At 39.5% G+C, this 18,428-nt stretch overlaps 2 protein-coding genes across 2 annotated transcripts; both read right to left on the bottom strand.

Annotated features, from left to right (window-relative positions):
• Positions 1–2,698: 2,698 nt before the first annotated feature.
• Positions 2,699–3,367, bottom strand: LOC144654153 (uncharacterized). Its single transcript, XM_078514245.1, has one exon. The coding sequence runs from the start codon at positions 3,365–3,367 to the stop codon at positions 2,699–2,701; it is 669 nt and encodes a 222-aa protein (XP_078370371.1).
• Positions 3,368–3,519: 152 nt separating this feature from the next.
• Positions 3,520–8,103, bottom strand: LOC144654152 (uncharacterized). The gene has a single exon (XM_078514244.1). It carries the CDS (start codon positions 8,101–8,103, stop codon positions 3,520–3,522), a length of 4,584 nt encoding a protein of 1,527 aa, XP_078370370.1.
• Positions 8,104–18,428: the final 10,325 nt, after the last annotated feature.

Genomic DNA, 18,428 nt, shown 5'->3' with positions numbered 1-18,428 from the left:
GTATCTGGGAGACCATCGGTTCGATCCCCGTCGGAGACTCAAAATTTTTCTTTGTTCCATGCTCGTGTCATTGTTTAAAAATACATCTTTATTTTTTATCACCGAGCTCAAAATTGACCATCTTTATTATTTAAAAATATATATATTTCTACAGCCATTTTTAAGTGAAGTTGGTTTCAGAGCTTCCTTTAATTTAGAAAAAAAAATGACGTAGCTCTGAACCACGCTTAAAGATTTTAAAGAAAAGGTGGAAAATAGGTCTTCTTCACCAATTGAACAAAAATACAACGAAAACAGCAACTTTGACTGAGCAGTTCTCGAGTTCTTTGATTGGGTAACTTAAAGTATTTCGAAAAAGATTTTGGCTGGGACTAGAGACGGAGGAAGGCTGATATCTGCAGTGCTGAAAAGCTGCAACGAAATTGTCCCGACAACACCTTTGATGGTGAATGGAAAAAAGCGTGCACGGTGGCTTTCATGCATTAAGGGCACTTGTATTATATTATTTACACATTTCTGATGCAAATTGTTCAAAGATCTTCTAGAAAATCAAGGGAAACGTGACGGAGGAGGGGAGCTCATAACCGCAGTAATATTTGTAATTTTGTCTTTTTTGTGGGGGGGGGGGGGGGTGTGGAAATTGTGTCCTATAAACATGATTTCACGGTATGAAGATTCGACAAATTTATGTGAATTTTTTCGCGAAGGTATGGAGTAACCTTTACATGAATTTCGTTATTTTCGGAAGTCGACGCGAAACTAACAATTTTTAAACAAGATAAATACAATTCTCAAAGTTCGACTAAACAAAAAAATTGCCCAAGTTAATGTTGTTTTCTTTTTCTCCAGGTTGAACGCAGACATTTTGAAAGAAATAGCAGCCACTTTGGATTGCAGTTGTTAGCTCGAGCTCGTTGGACTCTGGAGCGAGCTGACAATGGAAATATCTTATGTAAGAAGTTCATCATATCCTGTCTTTTTTTTGGCCTGTTATTTACCAAAAAATATTTCAGGCCATTGTCAAGTATCTTGTAAAAAACCTTTTTAACTAGGAAATATTATCTTGATATACTAGCTATATAGCGGAAATAGAGAGTTATAAAGTTTAAATCAGTAAGAATTTTGAAATGATCTTGGTAGTAAGTAAGCAATTTTAAGCAAGTGATTTTTTTGGTCTGAAAAAAAAAGAGGCTACAACAACACTCGAACTCCGCGATACCATTGCTCTACCAACTGAGCTATGAGGCTGTTCAAGAATTAACACTTCGAGTTGGTTAGTTTGAAACTGACAATATTAAACGCATGATCGGTAAAATATTAGAGTGCTATTCGTATGTCCTATTGATCAGTAAACGGAAACTGAAATCGTTCCTAAACGTTCGTAGAAACAAAAAATACCCTTAGTTAATAATGTTTTCTTTTTTTCTCCAGGTTGAACACAGATATTTCGGCAGAATGTGCTTCCATTTGGATTACAGTGAATTATTAGCTCTTGGACTCTGGCGCAAGATGACATTGCAACCTGTCATGTAAGATAAGTTCATCGTATCCTGTCTTTTTGTTCTGTCGTTTACCATAAAAAGAAACAACGGGATTCGAACTCTTGACTAACGCGACATCGGTGCGTTGCTCTACCACATGAGCTATGAAGCCTTGATACTTTGGGAGCAGGTCAATACTATATAGCTAGTATATCAAGGTATTATTCACATGATCAGTGCTATTTGTATGTCGTTTTTAAATTCGCAACGGGAATTAAAACCGTTTCTAAAATTTCGCCTAAAAGAAAGAAAAATAGCCAAAGTTAACCGAATGGTTTCTTTTTTCTTCAGGTTGAAGGCAAATATTTGAAAGCACGTGCCACCAATTCACTTTGCAGTGATTTGCTCTTGGATACTGGCCTAGGACATTTGAAACATCTTAGTTAAGATAAGTTCATTATAGTTATCTGGTATTTTATTCTGTTGTTTATCATAAAATGATTCAGTCCAAGAGTGATCAAAATTTAATTTCACCTTACCACATTGATCCATTGTCAAGTATCTTCTGAAGAAAATCGTTTTCTAGAGAACTGATTGTCTTGATGAACCAGCAACAAAAATGATACAAAGTAATCAGTAAGGATGCAGGAGGAATGATTCGAGTTAGTTAATTTCTTTCTAAATATCAGTTCAAAATTAGATTACTGTTCGTATAACGTATTGATTAGAATATCAGAATAAAATTGTTTGTAAAAAGTCGACTAAACAAAGAAATGCTACAAAGAAAATGGTCGAAAGAAAAATGGAAGTAAACCGTACAGATCACAAATGCTAAAGCTTAAATTGTGAAACAAACTTGTGATTGCTTCGTTGTAAAATTGACTTGATAGAGTGATCGTGTAAACATGAAAGCAATTTGTGACAAGAATTACAAGTTTACTGTATTTATACATTCGTTATAAGAGGCCGCAAAACAAATCAGTTTCAAGGTGTGAATGAATTTTCTGATTACAGTGTTTTAGAGAAATCGATCAGACTGAACTGTTTCCGTTTTATGGTATTTATTCAGTCCAGACTTACAGCAAGTGATCAGTGACGTAGAGAAAGGGTTAATTATACGTACATAATTAACAGTTAATGTACTGATTTCATTACACCCTCCCGGGCCAGCAATAAAATGTTGATCATAGACAATTATAAAGTATTAGTATTTAGTTTTAAAGTTCATTAAGTTTAGAAAGTTCATTTATTTTTACTGCAGCCCTTTGAGCGGCAGCTCGCTGTGTTCGTTTTTCGCTTGTCGACCTTATTTCTTCAGGGTTCTTGATGTTTTCTTTAGAGTCTTGTAGGTCTTCCTCGGTTAACACCTCAAGTGGATAAAGCTTCTCGATAGGTCTCGATAAAAGATTTCCTTTTGCTGTTCTTAGGGTGACGCAGCGTACCAACTCATCCTTCCCTTGATGTAGTTGAATGATGACTCCTAGCTTCCATTGATTTCGCGGTGTTTCGTCATGTATCAACACAACTTTACCGCGAGCTACTGACTCTCCCGATATGTTTTTATTCTTCTGGGATGAATGTTGTTCCCTGAGGCCAGTTAGGTATTCCCTTTGCCATTGCTTCCAGAAAGACTGCATTATTTTCTGGTGGTATTTTGCCCGTCTTGTTAATTCTTTGGCCGACTCATGAGGGATGTAGTCCGAGTTCTCCTCTGTATCAGGCAGTGTTAGAAGTCTGTGTCCACAGAGGAAATGGGATGGGGTAAGAGGTGGACCGTCGTTGATGTCTGTGTATGGATAAGTAAGTGGGCGACTGTTAAGTGTAGCTTCGATTTCTGTGAGTATGGTCTGTAATTCTATTGCATTCAGTGACGTGTTTCCAATCATCTTTTTTAGCCTTCGTTTGGCTAGTCCGATCAGTCGCTCATAAAAGCCTCCCCACCAGGGAGCTCTTTCTGTGATAAATTTCCATTTAATGCCATGGTTGGCAAGGAACCTTTGAGACTCGGCTGCTTCTATCACTTGCGTTTTGAGGGCTTTTAGTTCTTGTGAACCTGCTTGAACGTTTTAGCGTTATCTGAAATTATGCATTCTGGAATTCCTCTTCTACTTGCAAATCTCTTGAAGGCTCTCAAAAATGCGCTGGCTGTTTGATCCTCTACTAACTCAAGATGTACTGCTCGTATTGTTGTACAGGTGAAAAGGCAGATGTAGACCTTTGCGACTTCTTTATTGGCGTTACGCACGTATAATGGTCCGGCATAGTCAATTCCCGTTACTTGAAAGGGTTGGGACCCTGTGACTCTTATATCTGGTAATGGAGGAGAGCTAACCGAGCGAAATGGTGGTCCTTCTACCTTTCTACAGGTCACACACTTCCTTATTTCCCTCTTTACTAGCTGCCTGCCTTTAGGTATCCAATACGATTGCCTAAGTTCTGTTAAGGTTTCACGTACGCCACCGTGCAAAACTATAGAGTGTGTTGCTCTAACAATAAGGGTTGACAAGTGACTCTCCTTCGGTATCAATATTGGAAACTTGGTGTTGTGTGGTAGCTGTGCGTATTGTAGTCTTCCGCGACATCGCAACAAGACATCATCGTCTAAATAAAGGCCAAGCTGGTGTATTATTGCTGGCCGTTTGCCTTTTCCTTTGTCTTTTATTTTCGATAGGATCTCTCCATAGTAAAATTGTTGTACAGATTGGAGTAGAGCGTTGCGAGCGTGTTTCATGTCTATGGCAGTAATGGTGTTAGACTTTGTTTTCTCTCTCAGTTTTCTGGTGAAATGGATAACGAGCGCGGTAACTCGTAGCGTCTTGTTCAGGGTACTGTATTTGGTGATATCGATGACGTTCAGTAAATTTGGGCTCTTTTGTGTGCTTGCGACATTAATGCTTATTGCTTGGGTCTCTGTGTAATTTTCTGTGTTGTCTTGTAATTGGTTGTCGTTGACTGTTGGCCATTCCCGTGTTGGCTTCATAAGCCACGCGGATCCTTGGTTCCAAATCTGCTGTTTAGATATAAAGGCATTAGCGTCTAATCCTCTGGTAATGAGGTCTGCAGGGTTGCAAGAGGTCGGGCAGTACATCCACGTACTCTGTGAGGTAATGTCTCTAATCCGTTGTACTCGATGTTGGATAAACTGTTGTCGTAGAGGCTTTGATGAAGTTATCCATGATAACACAATTTGTGAGTCACTCCACAATATAATTTCGGATGTATGGAACTTTGAAAGTATAGTATTTGATAGGTATTTAGATAACTCTGCTCCAAGCACTGCTGCAAGTAGTTCTAATCGTGGCATTGTTTGTGGTTTTATGGGCGCTACTTTACTTTTGGACATTGTGAATGTACATTTTGTCTCACTTTTGGGTTTGGTTCCTCTCAGATAGGCCACTGCTCCGTATGCCAGCTGGCTGCTGTCACAGAACACGTGTAGTTGAACTTTCCCGCCATCATTATTGAAGTATTGTCTGGGTATTCCCAGTGGGGTCAGATTTTGTAGTTCATTCAGCCATTTGACCCAGTTCTCCTTAAAGCTTCCAGGAAGTTCTTCGTCCCATTTTAGGTTTTGTTTCCATAGTTCCTGCATCATTATTTTCGCTTTTACTGTCACTGGTTCCACAAATCCCAAGGGGTCGTATAGTTTTGAGGATAAGCTTAATACTGATCTTTTGGAGACTTTTTCTATGCTGTTTGTTTGCTTGATCAGTTTCGCTAATGAAAGTGACAAAGTATCTGTCTTTGTGTTCCAATTGAGGCCAAGGACTTTGACCATTGGTTCTGCGTATACTCCATCGTCATGAGCTTGACGGTTTAAGGTAGGGGAGTTGCTGGTCCATTGCCGTAAATTCATACCCGCCCCTTGGAAGTAGTTTCTCGATGATGTGTAATACTGTAAGGCTTCAGGTTCAGTGTCTGTTCCTGTGACAACGTTGTCCATGTAAATCGATCGTTGTAAGTCTTCTGATATCCAGTCGTCTTGTTTGGCAAGGTGATGCTGTATTGTAGCATTTAGTAAGTATGGAGACGGAGCGGCTCCGAAAAGTACGCGGCAGAATCTGTAGACAACTAAATTGTCTGGATTATTCGCTGATTTGTCTATATCTTTTAGCCAAAGAAATCTCGTAGCATCCCTGTCTTGAGTGTTGAGCTCTATTTGTAGGAACGCCTTTTCGATATCTGCCGTGAAGGCTATCTTGTGTGATCGGAAGGTGAGTAACATATTTTGTAGTCTTTGTATGAGGTTAGGTCCTGTATGAAGGCAATCGTTGAGGCTTAATGCCTTCGAGGATATCTTCGCTGAAGCGTCGTAAACGATTCTCATAGCTGTTGTGTTGCTTTCTTTGAAGACTGGAAAATGTGGCATGTAGTGCATGACTCCTTGATGTATGTTCGGGTCGAGGACTTGTTCTATAAATCCTCTCTTGAGTTGATCGAGCAGTTGTTCGTTGTATTTGTGAATAAGCTCTGGGTGTTTTCCTTTTAGGGTATGTTGCAGGTTGCTTAGTCTTTTTCTCGCCAATGTGAAGTTTGTTGGTAGGTTTTGCTTGTTGTCCTTCCATGGGAGTATTACATTATACCTGCCGGTAACTTTGTTGAATTCAATAGTATCTTGAAAATGTTTCTGGACTCCTGTTACCTCTGTGTCGTTGCACTCGTCTGGGATTTTGCTTATCTCCCAGAACTTAGTGAGAGTTTCGTTGAGGTCATCGTTTCTTGTGGGCTGTGCATCAATCATTTGACATAATGTGTTGAGTGTAGTTTCTGTACTGAATTCATTGTTGGGTACCGGTCCTGAGAGGAGCCATCCAAACTTGCTTTGTGTAGCCATCCATCTCTCATCTTGTGATTTCTTTGTGTTTCCCAGAATGACCTGGGCGTAGTGGTCGTTTCCTATGAGTATATCTATTGTGCGATCACCTTTCGCGTTCAGTGGATCGGCGAAAGCGAGAGCTTTGAATTCAACAGGAATTTCCATATGTTGCGTGCTTGAGAGTGGTGGGCAGATGATGGGCGTGACTAAGGCTGTTATTTTGACATCTTTATTTACTGCGTTTAAGGTAAGTGTCACGACTTCGTAGGACTTTAGAGTACCTTTGGTGGAACCAAATGTGGTTACGTCTAATATCTCGTTTTGAGCAGCTTTCAACTGTAGCTTATTCTTCAGGCATTGCGTAATGAATGTCTTTTGCGATCCGGTATCGATAAGGATGCGTGCTTGGCATCTCGTGGTTGGTCCGCTTGCTGTGACCAGTGCAGTTTGCATTAGTGTGTTTGTATGTATCGTTGTACTTGCTAAGGTTGTCATTGCAGAGGTGACGTTTTTGCTGTTTTGTGGGTCTTCTTGTTTTTCGTGTCTTTTGCTTGAATCTCGATTTGGCTCGCTTGGTTCACAGATCGACGTATGGTGTTTTAGTCCGCAATTTAGACATCTAAATCTTGATTGACATTGATATCTTGTGTGGCCTGATCGGAGGCAGTTAAGGCATTTATTTTTCTGTGTCAATATGGTTTTCCTTTCTTTTGTTGTCTTTACTTTCGAGCATTTGTCGTGACGGTGTTTACCGTCGCAATATATGCATGGTTTTAGCTGAAATTTCCTGTTCGTATTGGGGCTTTTCGGAGCCGGGTGTATTTGGCGTGGTTGAGTGTTTGTGAGTAATGCGCCAACTGTGGGTACGAGAACGTCGTCAACGACTGAGCTTGTATCGTTTTCCTGCGTAAGTTGACTCTTTTCCCTTGTGTCTATTTCATGGCAAAGCGCTGTTCGTAGATCATTTAGGGAACAATCTGCCTGAGGATTTGTTCTGAATATTGTACAACGTAATTGTTCCGGTAATTTCTTTAGCAGTATTGGGATTAACAGGCTTCCATATGAGTCTGTCTGGACTCCCAGCGTTTCTAAGGCACGAATGTTGCTCTCGCAGCTATCATAAAATTGTCGTAATTGCTGCACATCAGCTGAGGGCGCGCTGATTTTTGAAAGCGATTCCATGTGCGCGTTGATTAGAACTTGGTTCCTTCCAAAACGTTCTTTCAGTATTTCAATGGCTTTTTCATAGTTTTGTGATGTCATTGGAAGCCCTGAAATTGCGCGCGCTGCGTTGCAGGTTATCAGACCTTTCAAATAGTTCATTTTGTCAATATTGTTCAGTTCCTGATTATTGTGCACTGCGTTACTATAACTATCCCAAAACGTTAGCCATTCAAGTGGGTTTCCATCAAAGGGGTGGATTTGTAGTTTTGGAAGGTTGATGTGAGCAGTGTGAGCTCTAGGTGTTGGTTTGTTTTGGAACGTACTCACCGGATGGTACCCGTCTGTGACAAATTCTTTAATTTTTACTATCCAATAATGGATGTCGTCCTGGAACGTCAATGCTTGCTCGGTTTCTTCGCTTATCTCTTCGTCTGTTTGCAATGCGTTCAAGATCGCGGTATCCATAGCCTTGATTTCGTCCAATCTCCTTGAGAGACGTTCTCCAATTGCTTTCAGTTCTGTGATGTTTATGCCGCCTTCAGTATCGGTCATAAGACGTTCCGCGCGTTTGATGTCTTGGTTACAATGACCTTTGTATGCCCCTCTGACTGCCCTGTTGTGTTTTAGTTCTTCCTTTGACATTTTAATGCGGGTCTCGGCACCAGTTTTAGAGAAATCGATCAGACTGAACTGTTTCCGTTTTATGGTATTTATTCAGTCCAGACTTACAGCAAGTGATCAGTGACGTAGAGAAAGGGTTAATTATACGTACATAATTAACAGTTAATGTACTGATTTCATTACACAGTGTGTTACTGAGCAGTTTTATAAATTTGCAGTAAAATGTAAAAATTCAGTATAAACCATTTCTTTTTGTATAAATGACATGTCAATAATAGCCGCGCCTATAGCATGTTTGAATTCGTTCTCCGGTAACCAGCTATCGAGATCAGTAACACGAAAAGTCTATTTTCTATTTAAAATACTCCTACATTATTAAAAGAAGGTGATAAGAAAAAAATTGTTAAAGGAGAAGTTCACTCCAGAATCGAATGGCCATTTATTTTCTTTACGCCAATAAAAAGTTTACACAAAGATATGTCATTCACCTAAATTTCAGCCTCCAATGTGCGCTATAACCCCACGAAATCTTTCCCAAAACTCGACAACTGAACGCCGCCATCTTGGAGCTGGTAATGCATGCGTGACGTCAAAGAGCTCAGCCTGAAGTTTCGAAAACATTCTATGTCAAACAATCAAGGTTAAGTACAAAAGTGATCAAATCTAAAATCTCTTTACCACATCGATACATTGTCAAATATGTTCTTAAAAAAATCATTTACTAAGAAAGATTCTCTTGATGTACCAACAAAATTAAAAGAAATGTAGCGGATTAAATGAACATTTCGGGCGGTTAGCATTTAATTTAATTTTTTATGCGAATTTAGAGTACTACTCGTATTACGTACGTGATCAATAAGTTAGAGCCAAACCTGTTGGTCAAAAGTCGGTTAAGAGCAAATTCATTTGATGTGAAAAGGGGAACGTGGAGGAGAGGGGCGGGACATGAAGATGCGGCATCATTAAACCGAAAAAAAATCAACGCCCCCTTCGCAACAGAAATTTTGGGGCTCCCATTCCCTAACAGCACATACAATCACATTTCCACAGTCTAAGACACTATCCATGATATTTATAAGAAAAGAGAAGTTTTAGTAACAAAATAAACTCATCAAGCACCTTGAAACATGTTTTTCAACTGAGATCAATACTTGGACATATATCCATATATATAGTTGAGGAGGGCTGAAAAATTTCTTGAATGTTTCAACACTTACACCTAAAAACTAGGCGAGTAATGAACTAAATAGGCAATTCATTTCTTTACACCGCTGCATTAGTTTAAAGTACAAAATATTAGGTAGTCTTCTTGGTTGGGATACAGCTGCTGCTGAAGAAAGGAAACGAATGGAACGAAATAAGAAAGACCAAAGCAAAACGTCAAACACAAATCTATGGTGAAGTCCTCGGCAAATGCAGTCTTGTCAGGAGACCTTATCCAGAAGTTGTGCAGAAAAAGCTGTTGGCAAGGATCAAGCTCCACCCAGCTTTCACATCAAGGCCCTAGAATATCTCATCGAACCAGATGCGATGGGCGGCGTGGAGCAAACCACAAAATACTCAGACCTTCTATGGGCAAGAACCGTGTAAAATGGCAAAAAGACAAATCAGACGATTCCACTGATCAAGAGTCAGACTCCTAAAGACGACGGTGTTGTGATACAATTATGTAAATGACAAAAGATGAGGAGGAGGTCATTGAGTTTTCTAATTCTGTTGAAAATTATTAATTAAAACGTCAAAGCTCAACTGTTAGATGTATTTCTTGTGTTCGATTATGGACTGGAAATTTGCAAGTTATGATTGTAGAAGAAAAAAACATAAAATCTAAATTGTGAATATCAAAAGAAAAATTCTCCACCCCCTTGTGACTACATAATGTTTTCACAGCCCCCATATACATGAATACCTCCCTCCCACCCCCCCCCCCCCCCCCGCCCCTCAACGTCTTCATATCTCTCCCACCCAGCCCTTTCCTCAACTTTTCCTATTAAATGAACTTTTTATACAATATTATTTTGTACAAAATACTAGTCATTCGTTTGGGGAAATGTTTAATCGTGGGCAAAAAAACAAAAACATGCTAATGCTTCATTTGTGAAACAATTTTTGCATTTTAAAAAGAGAAGTCGAACTTGACGAAAGATGCTAAAAACGATTTGCATGAGAAAACGAGAAAAAATGTTACAGCTTTCTACTTATACAACAATGCTGACTGAAAGTGCAAGAAATACAATGTTTAAATAGTGGCAAAAGAACTTTCGGCTTTTCTCAATTAGATTTTCTGATTACAAAGTGCTTGTAACTAAAATTTAAAATAAAATGCAAACAAAGTATTTACCGACTTTAAAGAACATTAACTGTGATTTCAGAAGCATGTCAATAATAACAGCGCCTTCACCATGCTCGCTTTTCGATAACCTAGTATTGAGGTGAGATGCAAAGTCTTTCCTTACAGTGTCAATATACAGTAACGAAAAACAGGTTATGAGAAAATCATCAATTCTCTCAAGAAAGAAATATGGAAATTGCAAGTAATGCAGTCAGATACGAAGTACTTACTGAACAATACATGTTGTAGGATTAAATTCATTTATCTCACATTTGGTAAACATTTTGGAAAATATGGCGCATGCATTAGTATGGAGAATGGTTATTCACATGTAAGATTTTTACTGAAATGAAAACAACCGCGCTAAGTTTAGTCTGTTATGTGATCAGACTTATTAAAATATGTTTGATTGAATTGCAAGGCCTACATTAAGTAGAATAACTCAATACGACCAAATTGAAACTCTATAGTCTTGTTCATCGCTTGCAACTCAGTGCGTGTGCAATGTTGTTAATAAAATCTGCTAATGGATTTTTTCTTGGATGTTAAACAATTTCCAGTAATAATCCGCCTGCTGTTTATCTAAATTTTGTTTCTTGCCTCTGGAGAAGGAGAGATTAGATTTTGATCACTCTAGCTTGGGTATTGATGATTATTATTTTTCTTCACAACAAATTCTGAACTTCTCAGTGAAGGAACGTTTTCGTTCGTTGGTAATTTAATGACAAAAAATAAACAATATGACTATCCCTGGATTAGTTGGCTGCATTTACGATTAATTCTAAATGCCTAACCTTTATTCTAGGTTATGTGTTCTAATATATTGTCAATAATTGATCTTCTCAGCAGGTACTCAGAGAGTAAACAATCAAGAAAATGAAAAACAACACAGCGCCTGAGTGATTTAACGAGAAGTAGAGGAACTTTTGCAAACTTTTTTTTATTCATTAAGGGACTTTTGCCACCCGTCACTCTGTAATTACAACAATAACAATGAGGCAAACACTGAGTGTAAATAAATGATCATTTCAAATTTTGTGACATGAACTTTGTAGAAAATGTTTAACGAGCGAACGAAAAATTCTAATCTATGTAAAAGACAACCTGAAGAAGAAGTAAAAAATAAACAGAAATATAATCCAATGGTAACTTGGAAACAAATGTCATTTGTACATTAAAAAGGTGACCTAAGTTGTTTGTACACTATGTCATTCTCAATCCTTCTTCTTATCAGTAATTACCGCACAATAAATGAGTCGATAGAAATAAAGTTAACTTTACGACTGTAAAGAAGACACTAAGAGCAAATTAAAGGTTTCACCCAAATGCTCTTAAAAACCCCATAATGTAACAATACAAAAATAATAAAGATATAAAATATACCACATCACTTGTCAAGTGACTGCGGTAATACTTGTGTCGCTGTCCATTACTTTTACGTTTAAATTTAGTTTACTCCTATGAGCAATTCCCTCTTGCCAAAACAATGTGATAACAGAAGGAATATATACACCCACTGTGGGAGCAATTCTCACTCCCATCTAAAAATGTCCACTGTACTTTCCTTGGAGGAAATTACGGAGGGAAATATAACTCTAATCCACAATCCTCCAACCTCCTGGAGGAAACGATTGGGGGTTACAAATTGAACCCCCACCCGCAATCCTCCACGTTACCTAGAAATGAGGACTATAGAGGTAGTTTTACTCCCGTCAACAATCACTACTTTCCCAGCCGTGAGAAAAACACTTTAGGAGGAAGTTTAACTTCCATCACCAATTTTATTAATCTTTATTCTTCTAGAAGAGAAGGTTGTGGGAGGACCTTTTACCTACATGCACAATCTTTCACAAAGGAAAAGAGAGTGGGAAGAAGCGTTAACTCCATCCACAATGTAAGAGAGAAGGATTGTGGATGGAAGTACAATCCCTCCCAAAATGTTTACCTCTGAGACAGTCAAAGACGTTGGATTGGAATATAACTCACTCCCCCAATAACCTCTTCTTAGAGAATGGTGGATTGTGGATGAACTTTAAACTAAAATCAAAACCCTTCTCAACTGGGATAGTGGAAAGTATATATCTCTAGTTGTTACATTTTCTTACAAAAAGACGGATTGTAATAGGGAGTAAACAAAATTAAAATGTAAAAGAAACAAAGATCACAAAGCCAACATTAATAATATTAATAATTTATAAATTTATATTGCGCTTTTTAACATTCAAATGAGCAAAAGCGCATTACAATATTAAAAGTTAAAAATATTAAAATATGCTAACTACAAAAGACACTGTTGTTTTGCATTTGTGTTGGCAGAATATATGAATAAATTATTCCAGGAAGGGGGTGTGGGAGTACCTCCCCCTACACTCTCTCCTTCTCCGGAGGGGAGTGGGAGAAGGGGGTGTGGGAGTACCTCCCCCTACACTCTCTCCTTCTCCGGAGGGGAGTGGGAGAAGGGGGTGTGGGAGTACCTCCCCCTACACTCTCTCCTTCTCCGGAGGGGAGTGGGAGAAGGGGGTGTGGGAGTACCTCCCCCTACACTCTCTCCTTCTCCGGAGGGGAGTGGGAGAAGGGGGTGTGGGAGTACCTCCCCCTACACTCTCTCCTTCTCCGGAGGGGAGTGGGAGAAGGGGGTGTGGGAGTACCTCCCCCTACACTCTCTCCTTCTCCGGAGGGGAGTGGGAGAAGGGGGTGTGGGAGTACCTCCCCCTACACTCTCTCCTTCTCCGGAGGGGAGTGGGAGAAGGGGGTGTGGGAGTACCTCCCCCTACACTCTCTCCTTCTCCGGAGGGGAGTGGGAGAAGGGGGTGTGGGAGTACCTCCCCCTACACTCTCTCCTTCTCCGGAGGGGAGTGGGAGAAGGGGGTGTGGGAGTACCTCCCCCTACACTCTCTCCTTCTCCGGAGGGGAGTGGGAGAAGGGGGTGTGGGAGTACCTCCCCCTACACTCTCTCCTTCTCCGGAGGGGAGTGGGAGAAGGGGGTGTGGGAGTACCTCCCCCTACACTCTCTCCTTCTCCGGAGGGGAGTGGGAGAAGGGGGTGTGGGAGTACCTCCCCCTACACTCTCTCCTTCTCCGGAGGGGAGTGGGAGAAGGGGGTGTGGGAGTACCTCCCCCTACACTCTCTCCTTCTCCGGAGGGGAGTGGGAGAAGGGGGTGTGGGAGTACCTCCCCCTACACTCTCTCCTTCTCCGGAGGGGAGTGGGAGAAGGGGGTGTGGGAGTACCTCCCCCTACACTCTCTCCTTCTCCGGAGGGGAGTGGGAGAAGGGGGTGTGGGAGTACCTCCCCCTACACTCTCTCCTTCTCCGGAGGGGAGTGGGAGAAGGGGGTGTGGGAGTACCTCCCCCTACACTCTCTCCTTCTCCGGAGGGGAGTGGGAGAAGGGGGTGTGGGAGTACCTCCCCCTACACTCTCTCCTTCTCCGGAGGGGAGTGGGAGAAGGGGGTGTGGGAGTACCTCCCCCTACACTCTCTCCTTCTCCGGAGGGGAGTGGGAGAAGGGGGTGTGGGAGTACCTCCCCCTACACTCTCTCCTTCTCCGGAGGGGAGTGGGAGAAGGGGGTGTGGGAGTACCTCCCCCTACACTCTCTCCTTCTCCGGAGGGGAGTGGGAGAAGGGGGTGTGGGAGTACCTCCCCCTACACTCTCTCCTTCTCCGGAGGGGAGTGGGAGAAGGGGGTGTGGGAGTACCTCCCCCTACACTCTCTCCTTCTCCGGAGGGGAGTGGGAGAAGGGGGTGTGGGAGTACCTCCCCCTACACTCTCTCCTTCTCCGGAGGGGAGTGGGAGAAGGGGGTGTGGGAGTACCTCCCCCTACACTCTCTCCTTCTCCGGAGGGGAGTGGGAGAAGGGGGTGTGGGAGTACCTCCCCCTACACTCTCTCCTTCTCCGGAGGGGAGTGGGAGAAGGGTGTGTGGGAGTACCTCCCCCTACACTCTCTCCTTCTCCGGAGGGGAGTGGGAGAAGGGTGTGTGGGAGTCGTTGTTTCTCCCTCCCTATCTTCTCGTCGGAGTTCCTCAATTGTCGAAGTAATCGAGGAACATTTAATATAGTAAAGTAGGACACCAGGACACATGTTTTTACGGAGCATTCTATGTTGAATGCTCGAATTTTTTTCTTATTAGATCATTAATTATAAGTAATTTTTTAGTAGAAAGTTTTAAAAGAGCGTTTCATTGGTCTTACTTTATTTTGCTCTTTACACTTTCTTTACACGAGTTACATTTCGAATGCTACTTCAATTCCTGCATCGCATTACCCGACTGAAAACCAATCTTTTGTGTCGATTAGTTGTTGGCTTTAGTAGCTGCCGTCATTTAGAGTGCTTGGTAAATAAGCAAAAGCATTTAACGAAAGATGACAAAACACAGTCAATGTTTTTATTCAAGAATATTGATTGTTTACTCTTGACATATTCTTCATGCTCCATTATACACGTTTGTGATGCTTCACTATTCATTTCCTTGCAAAATCCCTCTTATCTCTGTGTTCCTATATTGAGAAGAATATTGATATATTAGAAGAAGTGTAATATGTCAAAGGTCCTGTTTTAACTGAGACATTTAAAACTTAAACTGCAAAACTGACGAAATTTGGTTCTTGCTTGTTTTTAAAAAGTTTAAGTTTACAAAAGTTGAATTATATATGCGTGCTGGTTCGACCCGCACTTAACTCTTGTTTCCATTTAATGTACTTTTAAACAATCTAATTACCTGTAAAATAAATAACTGGACTGCACACGAGTTATCGATCTTTGCTTGTGTGGTGGAATTCTAATTTGTATGCATGGTTTAGGTAATGTGAAAAACTTACAAAAACGCATTTCTCAAAGTTTCTTAATGTAATTTTATTTTGGTTTCATTTTAAATAAAGTATTTTCAGGACTATAACAAATTTTTCTCAAGTTATGCTGACAATTTTTAGAAATTTTAGTGTTTCGCCGAAAATAAACTCCCTTTCATTTTTTTTTTCAAATATATTTTGTAGTACCAACAAAGCGGGATCACCGGTTCTATTGCCAACTTCCATTCGATAAACAGGTATTATTGTGTTCTCAGCCTAACTGGATGTTAAATTTTTATCTCAACTTGGCCTAGTCGTTCAAAGTGTTTAGATATTGGTAGTAATTTGTCTGCATAATTTTTTTTCAACATTTTTTGACAAACGACTTGAAACGAGTAATGTAATTTTATTGATATTTACCTTATTTATCGCTAACCAAAAAACGAATTTACACACGTTTCCAAATATCTGAAAAGAATAAACGTCCCGACTTCAAATGCTATAGGCCATGATTCCGTACTCTAAATTTTTTTTCTGCAATGAAAGTCCTAGAAATACAAATTCCTAAAATACATCTCCGGTACGCATTCTATTTAATAATAGGAACGAATTAACTAAAAACGCCTTCCAAAACAAATAATTCATTTCGGTTGAGTCATCTCATACGCAAGTCGATTTCTTACGCGCATTTGAATGTTTTTTTTCTTGCTGTTTTCTACCTTTATGTGCAACCAATTGAATTTACCTTTGACTTTTTCTTACAGAAAAGGTTCCTAAAGACTTCCTAACCTCGAATTTTGTTATTGACACGATTAATTAGTAATTGGACCTCGTGTCGTACAATTCAGAGAGTAATCGTGCTCGTAATTTCAAATCGGTCTCGCGCTGCGCGCTCGGCCGATTTTGAAATTACTCGCCCGATTACTCCCTAAATTGTACTCCACTCAGTCCAATTACTATTACTTAATGTTTAAAAATAACGTAATTATGATTAAGGCTTTGATTGAATTCTTGAATTTAGAACAATCAGAAATCCTTGTTTTAACAAAAACTTTTTAAATACTTCCCTGTGAAGTTTTTGAACAAGTTAGTTTAGGTTTGCTTTTGTTCTTGGTTTGGTTCGCACTACAGAAACGCCACACGGATGACCATCAAGGTTAAGGTTTAAAAAACTGAATGTTAACTCCTTAAACTTGATCAAGACATCTTTTCTCCTATCTGATTGTTATATATTTATTTCAATGTAATTTGTGAGATTTTGGTTGTACATCAAGACAATATTGATCCTCCTAGTGTTTACCACCTCAACATATTTGATAGAAAAAGTAACTGAACATACATTATTATAACGATACTCTTTGTACAAGATATAAGAAACAACGATACTTTTCTTTTTTTTATATCTTTGTTTTGAGCTAAATCTTTTTAAAAAACGAACGGCCTTATGATGATTTTCTAAGATTCTTGATTATTTTAAGTATCGAGATCATGTCTGTAATAAGAAATTTTCAGCAATCTTCAAGTGACGAGTTGATATGCAGTTAAACAGTCCAAGGCCTGTTTTAAATACTGTTTCTGTTTTAATTCAACCATTTTGAGTGCAAGGAATGGGTTGACATGAAAGGTTTTTTGTTTGATTTCCTTAAAGCGTTAAACAGTTTTTTCGTTTCTGTTGTTTCGATCAACACTTCATTTGACTGAAATAGTATGACTCGGTTGATCCCCGAAAATTATGAACTGAATCTTAGCTATTTCAGAATTTACAGATTGCCTTACAATTTTCTTAGTGCTGGTTTTGACCGTAATTTAGTGATAAATCTTGACAATTATGATCTCCAGTAATGATATTCTTTACTCAATACTTAACAACTATTGCCGTTAGTCGCATCATACTCTGTATATGTTTTCTGGCATCAAAGACCGATTGGAATTTTCAAACCTTCTATGAACCACTCCCTGTGAATATTAGACCACTTAACGCCGACCAGGATACTCGAAGTTATCTTTCTCTTGTTTTTGTATAAAAATAGTGTCTAATTTCCTTATCAAAGTTTGTTTTTCACTGCATTTTTTTTACTCAGATTTTTCTTCACTGTTAATGTTGTAGCTTATATTTAAGTTACGTCAGCATGTACACTGTAACATTTCAGTTTTCGCTCATATCTTTGTGTTAAACTGATGTACATATAAACTCGAGCGCTGGTGGCCTCTCCACAATTAGTTGTATTGTTTGTGTCTTTACTTATAATAGGTATGTTTTTTTTCATTTGGCTGAGCGCAGCGAAAGATAATAGAACCTCAGTTAATAAAAAGGTTTTGGAATAACGCGGAACAAGATGCCATTTCTTTCAATACAGGACTTTTTTAAATGTTAATTATCAGAATTTGGTGGTTGAAGACATTATCCTTCAGACGGATGGCTTTTTCTCATTTCCCAAGTACTAAGGAAACGTAACCGAGATCATTTGATGTGAATCTACTCAAGGTAATTTTCATTCTATAATTACAAGATCTCTAAAACACTTGTCTGGTGATCACTGCTTTTATCCTTAGTTAAGAACACATTTCTCGTTGCTATTTCGAACAAGTTTGATTCGGTTTGCTCATCATTCCGAGTGTACAAAGTAGAAATGACACTAAATAATCAACTGCAGTCAGTCTTGCGTTCTTCTTGCCAATTTTCGTTTACAGTCAACTCTCTCTTAATGGACACCTCTTTAAGATGGACACCTGGTGTTGATCCCGTCCCTGCCGTTTTTCAGTCATTTTACTGTATCTAATTGAATTCTATATAAGACGGACACCTCTCTAAAAACAGACAGTTGGAGCCGGTCCCGAGGGTGTCCGTTTGAGAGAGAGTTGACTGTATTCCTCTTAATGGTAAATCAGAACAATAGCATATAGTAATAGAATAAGTTTTTGTACTGAAAAAGTGTAAATAACTGGAAGACTACGAAAAATACTTATCTGAAATAACTGAGTTGGGTCCAGAGGCGGAGAGCTGCCATACTTCGATGAAAACAATAGCTGCCCTTGATGCACTTTCTTTAATATTGATGTCTGTTCAACCAGCTAAAGAAAATACGAAAAATTAAAACATAAGTTTAGCTCTGGATATTTTTTCGGTTGGTGGTACCTGCGGAAGTTTCGAGAAAAACCAGTGAACATTTTACAGTGATTTTGGCAGTATCTCGTACAAAAGTTCTCTTAGAGCAGTTTTCAATCGAGTGT

The sequence above is a fragment of the Oculina patagonica genome, chromosome 5, assembly GCF_052425735.1.
Source record: "Oculina patagonica isolate OP01 chromosome 5, crgOcupat, whole genome shotgun sequence".
In the NCBI taxonomy this organism is placed as follows: Eukaryota; Metazoa; Cnidaria; class Anthozoa; order Scleractinia; family Oculinidae; genus Oculina; species Oculina patagonica.
Note: the sequence above shows the minus strand (reverse complement) of the source record. Positions and strands in the feature narration are given on the sequence as shown.

Coding starts and splice junctions, on each gene's coding strand:
- LOC144654152 (XM_078514244.1), bottom strand. CDS start 8,103: ATGTCAAAGGAAGAACTAAAACACAACAGGGCAGTCAGAGGGGCATAC.
- LOC144654153 (XM_078514245.1), bottom strand. CDS start 3,367: ATGATTGGAAACACGTCACTGAATGCAATAGAATTACAGACCATACTC.